General features: G+C 40.6%; 1 protein-coding gene across 1 annotated transcript in view; it reads left to right on the plus strand.

Moving 5' to 3' along the window:
* Positions 1 to 13527, plus strand: part of ANK2 (ankyrin 2) — a 169248-nt gene that overhangs the window by 12481 nt on the left and 143240 nt on the right. The window contains exon 2 of the mRNA XM_063136104.1: positions 4644 to 4745. Within this exon, the coding sequence (XP_062992174.1) occupies positions 4644 to 4745 (102 nt within the window). The remainder of the gene's footprint in view (positions 1 to 4643; positions 4746 to 13527) is intronic.

Raw genomic sequence — 13527 nt, forward strand, 5'->3', positions numbered from 1 at the left:
TACCTATGACAGGTACAAGTAAGAGTTACTTGGGGCATGTCTACACCATGCCTTTTTCCTGGGATCATCCCTGGATTGTCCCTGTGCATCCACATGATGCACAGGGAATCCTGGGAGCAGGGAGGTACGATCCCTCCATTTCTCTGGGATTTCTGGGACCACTTTTCCCCCGGGTTTTCCTGCAATCCCAGGACAATCCTGAGGACCGCAGTCAGTGTGGGCTCCCGTCCTGGTTTCTTCCCTCATCCTCGTGAGTAGCGGGGCCCAGCAGAGGGAAGGAGCCAGGCTGGGAGGAGTCCAGGGACATTGGGTGGGGAGCAGGGTCTGGGATATATTTTTTTTTACTTTTTCGCTGGAGTGCAAGTGCGCTCCAACTCCTGTCTTTTTTTTTTTTTTTTTTTTTTTAAAGGTGGCCGCAACAGCGCAATGTCCCTTTCCCCTTCCAGGACATCACACTTCCATTTAGATAGCCAGGGACGATCCCAGAAGCAGGTAAGTCTGGGATCATCCCCCCTCCCTCTACACCCTAAGGTGTAGACATTCCCTTGGTCTCATCCTTACTCAAGATCAGAATCTTGACAAAGTACCTTTGATGGTCCCACTCCTGCATCTGAGCCTCCCTGACAAATGGGTAGCAGCAGCATTCTATCTGTCATGTTCCCCAGCCTCTGGCTCCAAAGAGGGCTCAGAAGGCAGAGGAAATTCGTTTAAATCCTGGGTCTTCTAGGCCAGAGGATATTCTACTACTTGACTCCTCAGATGCAGATGACACTTGCCCTTTACAACCTTCACCATCCCCATTCCATAGAAGCCGGTGGTTATAAATCAGCAGTAGTCCTTTAAGAAACAAACTGCTTCTCTGAAGGGGTGGAGGTAACCGCAGGTCTTGAGCTGTTGGCCTTTATAAGGCTTCAGAGAAGCCTTTGGCTGTTGCTGAGTCAACAGCTCACCTTGACTGAGTTTCAGCTATCTTGGTGCTGGCCAAGGTCCTGAAAGACCCTGCCTGATCCAAACCTGACTTGACTTGGCATGATGCCATGGGACTTGACCCCACTTGATTTGACCTGATGTAGTGCAACTTCACCCCATTTGACCTGACCTGATTGGATGTGAACAGACTTGTCCCGACAGGGGTCTTGCATTGATCCTCCTTTCTTGCATGTGCCTTGCTGGTTTCAGCAGCTCTGGGTGTCTTGAATCAAGTCAAACAGGACACAATCAGCATTGGGCAGTGAGGTGCCATTTACACTTCCCATGAGGACTCTGATGTAGTTATTAAAATGGTGGATCACTTCCTATCCCTAATGCCTGTGCACCCTTTTGGTGAGTTGGGGCCTGGCAGCTGCCCAAGGATGTTAAGTGCTGCTGCCAAAATGCTCATATATTTCACTCTGAAATAAATCTACCCACAGTTTAGCTCTGTCATGGTAGCACTCCTTCAACAAAATATATTAACTGGCAAATTACCTAACTGGAGACTTCAAATTATATTTTCATATCACTGTATGTGTGTTAATGTTTTTGATCAATCAACTGTTTAAAAAATGTAGGGAATGGATTGGTGGCTTTCCTAATATGTTTTCTGGGGGTGGGGGGAGGCAGGATAGCACAACGGTCAAATTAAGGTTGCCCTTACATAAACCAATTACTAAGTAGTTAGTCTCATTGAGCTTACTGGAACTTGCTTCTGAGTAAATGTGGATAGGATTGTGCTGCAGAGGCTGTATACATGGACAGAGGTTCAGTTGCACATTCTCTTGTATTTCATTGCACTTTTTGTAAGGAGCTGAGGGTGTGGCACATATTCCCCTAATTTTATCCTTAAAACAATCCGTTGAGGTAGCTTAGGCTGACAGAAGATGATTGGGTCAAAGTCATCTAGTGGGCTTCATGGCAGGCTGGGATAAAGCCAGGTCTCCCTGGTCCTAGTCTGACACCACTGCCTCATACTGGCGCTCTCCATATATTCATAAAAAGTTTTAGGATTGTTGTTGCTGGCTGGTGTGTGTGTGCGTGTGTGTATGTGTGTATGTGTGTGTTTGCTTTCAGTAATCACTTTGAAGCATTGTGAGCATTAAGCCTTTGGTTGAGCAGCTGTGGTATCATAAAGCAGATTAACATCCTGATTGCTAGGAGGCAGGGTGTACCCTACAGTTCCGACAAACAGTGCAGCTCTGTTAAGGAAGTCAGTTTGAGAAAGGTCAATTTGAAGGAGAAAAACCCTCCCAGAGTTTGTAGCAGGGATTGTGCTCTTTTGATAGGAAAGGGGAAAGAAGCTGAGACATGAGGAAACATAGGACCAAGTGGGCCAAAGGAATGAAGGAGGAAAAATGGCTGCAAAAGAGAAGTCAGGGTAGGCAGTAAGCAGTGGAGCTTGGATGTCAGGGAACTGTGGGAGACGAGATACAGGACTGAATTAGGACGGGAATTACAGGACAGGAAGGATCAGTGGGAATTAGGCCTAGCAGAAACCTTGAAGAGAGACTGTGTGCTGTTGATTGAGACCAGGAAAAGGCTCTGGGGAAGCCTGAGGGACACTGGATGGTAGTGGCTCTGATTTCGGTGGGGCTGTGATTGAATTCTGGGCTTTAGTCAGAACCAGTCAAAACTCTAAAGGAGCCATCCAAGGTGCTGAACCCCATCCCCAAAATGAATGCAATGCCACCACCTTCCACTGCTGAGGGACATCAACCAGGGGTGAGCAACTTGTGGCCCTCCTGATCATCCCAGAGTGCAGGACACGGAATAATGGACTCAAGTGACAGGAAACCCAATTCCGGCTGGACATCAGGAAAAACATCATGACTGTTAGAGCAGTGTGACAATAGAACCAATTACCTAGGGAGGTTGTGGGCTCTCCTACACTAGAGGCATTCAAGAGGCAGCTGGACAGCCATCTGTCAGGAATGCTTTAAGGTGGATTCCTGCATTGAGCAGGGGGTTGGACTTGATGGCCTTAGAGGCCCCTTCCAACTCTACTATTCTATGATTCTATGTTTTGGTCTACTACTCACATCATTCCTAACCAGTGGTGATGGATCATGGGTCAGAACTCCTGGAGGACCACAAATTGCCCACTCTGGCTTAGTTAGAGACATGAAAGCAAAGAAGGCAAAGACAGAATTCAACATATTCAGTTGTAATGACCAGTAAGAACTTTGTCTTTAGATATACAAACACAAAGTGTTGGTTCCCTTGTGTACCAAATGAATCCTTTATTACCATAATTAGAAATTTTGACAAACTTCTAAAACGTGTGATTAACTGTAGTGATGATAATTTTGTATCTTTGGGTGCTATATTTTATTCTTTGTTTTTTTTTATCAACCATTCATTACCAAATGGTACACTATCTGGCAATCAATTTTGCTAGTTTGCCCACCTTCCGATCCAGATTGGGACCTCAGTGGGTTAAATTCTCCTATCCCCTGTGCTAGGGTCCCAATTTGGATCTCAGTCCCCAGGTTTACTGTACAGTAATGTGTGCTTTGGTCCTAAGTGCAGTGCAACGATGTTGGAATGATAAGCCCAATGGTACACAGTAATACTGGGAGTGTGCCAGTGAGTGGGGTCATTCTTCCCACTCCATGTGTTTAGGGTATACATTGAGCCAAATATCTGAACAGGACTATTCATAAATATGGTGAATGCAAAATTTTTGACCAAGTAGTAACCCACTATACCGTGCTTCTAACCGCTTAGTAAGCTGGTTTCCTAGTATGTCCTGCCAAGAATGTTAAATGTCCAGTAAATAGAATGTTATCATTCCCTTGCTATAATCAACATCACCTTCTTCTGAGTGCCTCCTCTGAGGGAGGTTTGGAAGGAGAGGGCGTCTCAGTGGTGGCCCCCAATTATGGAATGCTTTCCCCACTGAGGTCCACCTGGCACCAATATTATCATTTTTTCAGCGACAGGTTAAGATTGTCCTCTACTCACAGGCATTTGATGGCATATGATGGGGCATTTGTGTCAATTGTTTTTATCAGGTCCAGTATCTTACTGTAAGTGTTTTAGGTGATTAAATTGTTTCTAAATTTTGTATGTTTTATTATATTTTATATTATGTTTTATTAACTTGAATTTGTGATTTGTAATTTTTGTGAGCCACCCAAAGAGCAGTGGCTATTGGCCAGTATAGAAATGATCATAAGAATGATAATAATACAATAATAGTAGTAATAGGAATAATAATAATAATAATAATAATAATAATAATAATAATAATAATAATACCAAAATACATCCACATCAACATCGAGAAATGACTCATACTTAAAACATGCTCAACAGTCAGGAAATTCCTGAATCAGTAAAAGACAGCATGACTTGGCAAAGCCAGTCATGACCATCTAAGAAAACCATCACAAGCGAAAAAAGAGAGATAATAATAATGATGGCTTCAGGGATAGTGGATAGGTGAAGACATGTAGAAGAGTTCTCCTCATCTCTTGATGAAAGGTTTGATTATTGGCTTTCTATATTTAGTAAATAATAATCTGTACTCCTGAGTTGTTTTTAGATTAATCAATGGGGAATTGGCTGTACATCAATGTAAATCAATGTACAAGCTTTTCCTTTGGTCATATTTGTGTTGCTTACTTAGAAATGCAATAACATTCTTTTGCCTCTTCTTTTCACAGTCTGACAGCAATGCAAGCTTTCTCAGAGCTGCCAGGGCTGGCAATTTGGACAAAGTGGTGGAATATCTAAAGGGAGGAATAGACATCAATACATGTAATCAGGTAAGTGGCCACATGTAGGCTTGTGTTTTACAGATTACAGCATAGCAGGACAAGTGGGAATCCCATAAGGATTTTGTGTGCAATTAAGAGGAGGAGTCTTTTTATTTCTTTATTTCCTTCATTTCCAACTATAATTTACTGATTATTGAAAGGAGGGAATTGAGCTTAGTATGATCGTCCTCTGAGCCCATTTCCCTTCCTCACCTGATATCACTTGTGCAGTGAAGATGTGAAGTTCTTGTACCTGATCTCCTACATTGTTAGCTATACAGAGAGCTAAGGGAAAGATTTATTTGCTGTGATATTATAACCAAATTATCAGATTTTAAAGAAGTGTAGAAAAATTTCTTTTTTTCTGATGTAAGCAGGGTTTTTGAATGGCTAGGTCAAGGAAGTGGTGGAAGCCTTTTTGAGAGAAGGAGTGGTCCTAGGCACTTTAAAGGAGGCCCCTGAAGAAACCTGCCTTGGACCCAGAAGATTTAAACAACTATCACCAAATTGTTAACATCCCCTTCCTAGGTAAATTGTTTGTGCATGGCTGTGCAACTCCAGGTACAATTTGGTTAGACTGAGGGCATGTCTACACCAGCCCTATATCCCGGGATCATCCCGGGATCGTTCCTGTGCATTCAAATGCCACATAGGGGATCCCGGGAGCAGGCAGGGACGACTCCTCCATTTTCCTGGGATAACCCTTAGGTGTAGAAAGGGCCTGATTTTCAGGATCCATTTCAATCAGGCTTTAGGCCTCTTTTTTATATAGAAATTGCCTTGGTCGCTCATTTAGATGACTTATGACAGGAAAGAGATGGGAGAGTGTGACCCTGTTGATTCATTTGGACCTCTCAAAGTTTTACAGCACAATCAACTATGGTGCCGTTCTGGATTGGCTGCCTGGTTAGGGAGTTCAAAGCACCATATTGGGGTGGGTCCATTCCTGCCTTGATGACAATTCTAGAAGGTGGTGCTGAGGACCACTGCTTTGTTCCTTGGCATTTACAATGGCAAGAAATACTTTGTGAACCCCCTAAGGATTGTCATATATTTCCAACCTAAAATGTTATTAGATCTTTATCTAACCGCATAATCCTATATAAAGAACAATAGATAATATGATTAAACAAATGACACACAAACATGATGCTTTTTCAACATTTATTTATCCACAACTGATTCAGTATTCAGTATCCATATGTGAAAAAGGTATGTGAACTTTTAGATTCAGTACCTGGTGGCACCCCATGTAGCAGCAATGACTTCAAGTACGCGTTCTTGTAAGGGTTGGTCAGTCTCTCACATTGGTTTCAAGGAATCTTGGCCCATTCCTCCTTACAGAACTGCTTCAACTCAGTGACATTTGAGGGCTTCCTTTCATAAACAGCTCACTTCAGGTCCTGCCACAACATTTCAATGGGTTTTAGATCCAGACTTTGACTAGGCCATTCTAAAACATGGAATTTATTTTTCTGCAGCCGTTATTTTCTAGATTTGCTGGTGTTTAGAATAATTGTCTTACTGCATGACCCATTTTCCGTTCAGTTTCAGATGGGCTGACATTCTCTAGAATTTAGAATCATCAGCATCACTGCAGAATTCATGGTTGAGTCAATGATGGCAAGTCATTCAGGAATTGGCAGCAAGCAGGCCCAAACCATGACATTCCCACCACCGTGCTTGATGGTTGGGATGAGGTTCTTCTGTTTGAACTCAGTGTTTGTTTTTCACCAAAGTTTCCTATTGAAATTTTCTACCTTTGACTCACCTGTCCAGAACTCTTGAGGATCATCAATGTGATCTTTAATGAACTTCAGATGGGCAGCAATGTTCTTTTTAGACAGCAGGGGTTTCCTCGAGGTTATCCTCCCATGAACACCATTCTTGTTTTGTCTTTTTCTGATTGTTGAGTCATGAACATTCACAGTAGCCAAGGCGAGAATGGCTTGCAGATCCTTGGATGTTACTCTGTGGTTCTTGTTGACTTTCTGGATGAAGCGCTGGTTTGTTCTTGGAGAGATTTTGGTAGGATGACTTCTCCTAGGTAGAGTGACTGTGGTCTTGAATCTTCTCCAACTTTGAATTCTGCCTGTTCTCCTGCCTGTTCTATAATGGAAATCTTTACCGTAAAGGGAAGGGGAGGACCCCAAAGTTCCAAGGATAATATCAAGACTCCTCTGGTCAATATAAAGTGATGAGATCAATTTTATTGCACAATACTTTTTCTGCCCCTGTGGTGTTTGTACACACATGAGAGAATCTTCCAGAATTAAATTTCTGTTATGGATGTAAATTGATCATGTTTCAATCTAAATTTCAATGCTAGCACAAAGGGGCATTTTAATTAATTTGCTTTTGAGCATGGTGCAAGGCATTGTGGTCAGTAACTTTTTACATTCTGTATCTTCCCCCACAACGCACCTGGTGTTCAGTAATCCCAAGTGCGGAAGTCTGAGGTTTCCCTTGCTATTTCGGGGTAGCATCAGGCAGTAAGTAAACACTTCATGGGATATTTTTAGAGGAAAGCTTAATATGTGTTAGAGCAGATAGAATCAAGTAGCCAGCCATTCTCTGCATTAATCAGAACTAGCCCAGTTCCAGCCAGTTCATTGTATATCGGTGACAACATCTGTGCATATGAAGGCTCCACATATTTGCTTCATTGCAAACCTGTATAAGTGTATTGAGAATGCAAAGACAGGGGTTTATTTAACCATGTTCCATACATACAGTACAGCCCTAAGCATGTTTTCTTGGAAGTATGTCCTACAAAATTTAATGGGGCTTAGTGGCATAGAAATTAATTTAACAGGTAGGTTGTTGTTAACCATTCTCCAATTTTCAGTGGTGAGGAATCCAGAATTCAGGGTTTATATTAATTTGGACAAGAAGGCACAGAAGTTTATGGTGTCTTTTTGTATTTGTGTTATTTGCAATTACACAGATAGTTCGGGAAACTGAATAGGCTACAGCCTTCCCCACTATGGTGAGATGATATTTCTCTCTTAATTATAGTAATTTATAAATTTGCATCTATACATACATAAAATTTATACCAATCTGTGTCCTATTTTGTCTCCCTTTAAACTGATATTAATTAATTAATTAATTAATCAATCAAATTTCTATACTGCTGAACAGCCGAAGCTCTCTGATGTATAAGTCTCCACTCTACATTTAGTATATCTTTAATTGCAGTTGTGTGAATATGCTACAAAGAATGTGTGTGTGTGTGAGTGTGTGTGTATGTGTTTTCACTCTTTGGACTTGACACACAAAAGCTATATTCAGAAGGGCACTTTATTTACATGGATCAAGCTAGATATATTGTCCAGATCAAGCAGCAGCACCCACAGAATTAATTATACCACAGCCTGAACTTCAATTGTGCTGAAGTACTACACTAGTATATTATGTATTTAAAATTATTTATTACATTTCAATATCGCCTAATAGCCAAAGCACTCTGGGAAGTTAACAAAAGATTAAAACCTTATACAATATTATAATATAATGCCATTTACATATTTTAAAATCAACAATAAAAATTCAAACAACTAGGCACTAAAAAGATGACAATGTGGACAGTGGGTAAACCTCACTGGGGAGAGGGTTCCATAATTAGGGGTTCCCTATCCCTTGCTGCCATTTATTTATTTATTGCATTTCTATACCGCCCAATAGCTGAAGCTCTCTGGGCGGTTGTCATCCTCCATACCTTCCTTGGAGGAGATACCTGGAGAAGGGCCTCAGATGACAACCGTAGTGTATGGGTAGCTTCATACCTGGAGAAACCCTCTTTCAGTTACAATTGATATAATGTTGCCTGGAACTGGAGGATTAAAGCTGTATACTCTCTTTGGCCTTAGCTAGAACTAAGGTTTATCCCGGGATTGTCCCGGGGTCATCCCTGTTCATGTAAATGACGCACAGGATATCCCGGGAGCAGGCAGGGACGATTCCGGGATAAACCTTAGGTCTAGCTAAGGCCAAAGTCAAACACAGTTCTAGCAATTCAGAGAAGATGTGTTGATAAAGCCATTCTTTGTGGTCTTTAGCATGTCTTCACATTTTACAGTCTTCGTAAAATGGTACTGTTTTGTATTTTGTCCTAGTCCAATTACATAGTCTTCCTCATCTGTATTCCTCCCCACAATTGTCTAGATCTTACATTCATGCCTCATTTTGATTGAAAACATTTTTGAAATGATGGTAAAAGTCTTGACTTCCATTATCTACTTGCTTTATCCTTTCTACTCCCAGAAGCATATGGGGACTGTATTAACATTTGTTCTGAAGAAACAAGAGGCAAGAGGCCTGGCAAAGTAATCCCAGAATATTCCTCACTTCCTTGTTCTGTGATAGAAGATATACAATAACACAGCACTGTATGTTTACAAAATCTGTGATAAGGATATAATAAGCCTCGATTTGTGTTTATTATCTGAATCAACAACATTTGCTTTTCTTGTTGTTTTTTAATGTGGGCTAGGCAACCCCTGTTTTTTCCCAACTATATAAAAGTACTTCCTCTCCTAGGTCACTCATAGGGCAGTGTATGCTTATAAATGAATTGTGAACTCTTCCTAAATCTCCTTACCCTAACAACTGTCAGTGCTATTGTTTATACATGCAATTACTCCACGCTAATGGACAGACCACAGCTTATCCATGTTCCACTTATCATCCCTTGGAACCTTTTTCGACCATGGTTTGAGTTCTTGGTTGCGTAAAGGAATACAAGGCCGATATTCATTAGAGAAGTGCTATCTCAAAGATAAGTGATTAAGTAAAGAAGTCCACAATTAACTCAGCTTTGCTCTTTTTATTTTCCTTTCAGAATTTTCTTCTTCCCCTGTAGGTTCACAGCACTGTTTCTCTAGAATGCAGAGTGGGCTCTTCGTTGAAAGGCTCACAGAACATTGAATCTAGTGTTCTTTCACTGAAAAGGGTTCTTTTTATTATACCCAGGCTTCCAGAATAGACCTGGTGGATAATGGGAAAATCAACATGAGTCTTTCCCTCTGTGGTTTTTCGGCTGCCTTGATCTATTTAATCAGATAAAACAGCATTTGGTCTCCAGCCATCCTCTCTTCTAAATAGGTTGGATTGTGCCTAGCTGACCTTTTGCTGTTTCCACTGATCATTAAAACTGAATAGATCCTTTAATGTGATCTGTACAGTATTGTGTCAATTCATTTCATACTGAATTCCACACTCTGTAGTTATAAGGAAATCTCTTAGATTTCTTGTTTTATCAAGGTGAGTTAGTGAGTTATTTGCTGTGATTCTTAATACAACTGCTTTACTTAGTTTTATTTATGTATTTAAAGTATTTTTATCCTACTTTTCCATTAAAAGAAATGTTCAAGGCATCTACTTGGAAGGAGGTTCTACTGAAATTAAGTAGAATTACTTCAATATGTGTTACATTCAGGCCACTTCCCATCTGCAAAATTCAACCAGGATTCTTGTATTTGATTCTAACTCTCAGTCTCTATGTTAGATGCCATCCTTGGTTTTGAATTATAGCCTAGTTATGTCAGCTTTCCTATGAATAAAATAACATTCACTGCATTGTTTACCCTGATTGTGAGGATTCGTGTTTGATGAAATAGCTAATTTGGCTTTTGTTTTTCCCTGTGCTTTACGCACTAAATTAGTATTCTAACCTCCTGTCTTCTTATTTGGTTTCCCTTTTATTGGTCTCTTTGTTGCTCTTTTGCATTGGTGTTGGTTTCATGTTGTTTCTTCTACTATGCACTCTGTGTTTCACCAGTGAGGTCTCATGACTATTTTGTCGCTGCCCTTGGGCATGGGGGACACATGTTTTGGCATGGGGAAAGTTTATGGTGTTTTGATTTAAGGGTCTGTTTCCCATGCTCAGCCTTGTTCAAGTGCAAGTTGGGAGACCAGATCGAGTTCTCATGAATATGATACCAAAGGGTGTTACCGTTCCCATGCTATGCTCTCATTGCCATCATTCAGTATCTGAAGAAACAATAAGCAATTCTTGTATGCCCAGTTTTAGTCTTCCTGTGCAAGTCTTGATCTTGTGTCTTACTGCCCCTAGGTAGAAAACAGTACTCTTGCATTGATTAGGATTGCCAGATAATCCAGAAAAAATAACCTAGCTTGCTCTTTTGCCCTTAACAGTAGTTTAGAAATCCAGCTGAAGGTTTTCAGAGCATGGAGATTCTCACTTCCTAATGTATGTAAAGGAGTACCTCAGTGGTAGAGGTCATCCAGAAGATCCCAGTTTGAGCTCCCAGCATCCCAAGGCAGGACTAGGAAAGAATACTGCCTGGAAACCTGGAGAGCTAATAGCAGTCAGTGTCAGTAATACTGGGCTAGATGGATCAATGGTTGACGCCGCATGAGGCAGCTTCTTACGTTCCTATTTTTAGGGGGAGAGGGTCATAGCTCAGTGGCAGAGCACATACTTTGTATGCAGACGGTCTCTGGTTCAATCCCTGAAATGTCCAGTTAGGATTAGGAAAGAATCTTTTCTGACACTCTGGGGAGCTGCTGCTAGTAAGTGTCTGCAGTACTGAGCTAGACAGACCAATGGTCTGACTCAATATAAATCAAATTCCCGTGTACATTAATCTGCACAGCTTCAGTGGCTAGTTGGAAAGTTGAAAGCCAGATGAGGATTATATCTTAATAGCAGACAAGTGGAGAAAAGGCAACGCCAATAAGTACAAGACGATTTATTTATAAACTAGTTAGTCTGACCTGTGGAGAAGCTTTTTGGGCACTAGTTCACTGGTTAAAGTAATGCAGATATCCAAAATACGTTGGAAACTCTGGTAACAGACTTGTAAATTAATCCTCTTCGATCTATTGATTTAAGTTTTTCTCCATTCTTTTATTGAAAACTGGCAATCCTAGCCCAACACTATGCCCAATTATTCCCCTAATGATTCTTAACAGTTGCCCATTTCATATTCAGTGGCAACTCAGGTTTTTTTTATAGTTCAGTTCAGTTACAGTGTGCGACAGTAAAGAGTGGAAGAGTACGATTTCCACCAATTTCATTGAATCCTGTTCTGATCAACAGTACTAATGTGCAATAATTTCCACTACAATCTACAGTACTTCTTGAAAAACGAAAGAAATCAGTTTAATTGGAACTAGAATGTTGACAATTAAAAATAAACACAAGTTTGCTTCAGTTCCCTTTAAAAGGTTCTTAGCGAATGAAGTGATACTTAATTAAACGATTTATCCCAAGTGAGTAGTTAATATGTAATTTACTTTAAGCTTTGGAACCATGCATAAAATTCTTAGCCTTGTTCACAGCTAAATTAAATAACATCCTTAGTAGTCTGGGCTCAAGAAATAGCTGTAGAGTTTCAGGGTAAGAAACAGTGCAATAACAAGTTGTCATGTTTTAAGAAGTTTCTATATATTTTCCTGAAGATGGCTTACAAAGCCGTATGCCAGTAAACTTGAGATTGTGGTTGTATAGAGACGTTGTTTTCTATCTAAATGTTCCTGATATGTTCAAAAACAACAACCAGATTCAGTCCTATCTTTTCTACTGAAAATCTGATCATTACTGGCATGATGGTATGATCTGAGGGGAAGCAGAATAGACATCTTTATAGACTGTGAGGGCCGAAACAGGCATTACTTTAAACAAGTAGCTAGCTAGCAGCTTCATTTTTACTCTAGGCACAGAGTTCCTAATCTGGATCAGGACCCTAGCATATAGGATAGGAAGGATTTAACCTCCTCCCCACACACACATCTGTGTCTGGCCCCCATGCCTGCGATTTCTAGTGCAAAATCATGATCCATAAAACAAATGGAACAGTATTTTGCAAGAAAAATTGCAGGGGTTGGGGGCAGAGGGGGAGAATCCAGTTCAGGCCCATAGCGGCAGTGGGTTGAAACCCCTTAATCCGACTTTAGGGTCCCAATCCAGATTGGGTCCTCTGCACCCACTCTAGAGTAAAAATGGAAGAAAAAAGATGTAGCTACTAGCTACGTCTTTCATCTGTTTTTGCCCTTACTGAATGAGTTCCACATGTGCTAAATAGTACTGAAAGTACTACGCTAGTGAATCAATGAGCTAACTATAAAGTGACTTCATATAGTTATAAAAGTCAGTTGGGGATGTACCGGTAACAATGCCAATTTTCAAGATGTGTGGTTGTTCCTTGGCGGGAAAAAATAATGACACTAATGAAAGGATTATGGGAAGAAGGTTTTTATTCCAACCGTAAGTAGTAATATTTGGACTTTTCCAAGACTAAGCAGATAAAAAATAACATTCTCTGACTTGGCATCTACTTACAGCAACAAGAATAACTTTGGCAAAGCATTGGAGATCTAGGTATATTGCAGAACAACTGGTATGGTTTATTAAGGTCTGGGACATAATGCTCTTGCATAAATAGATATATCATGTTCATATTTGCCAAGGGTGAAAATGTAACTCTGTAATTATTGGGAATTTGGCAGACTTTTTGAACATTCTGGAATAGTTTAAGGAAAGGCATATCCATTCACAATGATGTTTTAGTTCTATTATTCAAGTGAAATTATTTATTCTTGCTTTAAAAATAAAATAAACATTGGGATGGGGGAACTCCCAGTGCTTGAGGCATTGCTCAGGGTGATTCTTGTTGGATAAATTCCATAATACACAGTGTCCAAAACTCCAATTACTCTGGGATAGAAGTTGCAGCAGTGCCTAGTATGAGCAGTCTAGGACTACACAGGAAGAACTGTCCATGGGCTCATTCAGACGTAACGCTAAATGATGGTTTAACCTTAT

This window comes from Elgaria multicarinata, chromosome 10 (assembly GCF_023053635.1).
Source record: "Elgaria multicarinata webbii isolate HBS135686 ecotype San Diego chromosome 10, rElgMul1.1.pri, whole genome shotgun sequence".
Taxonomy (NCBI): Eukaryota; Metazoa; Chordata; class Lepidosauria; order Squamata; family Anguidae; genus Elgaria; species Elgaria multicarinata.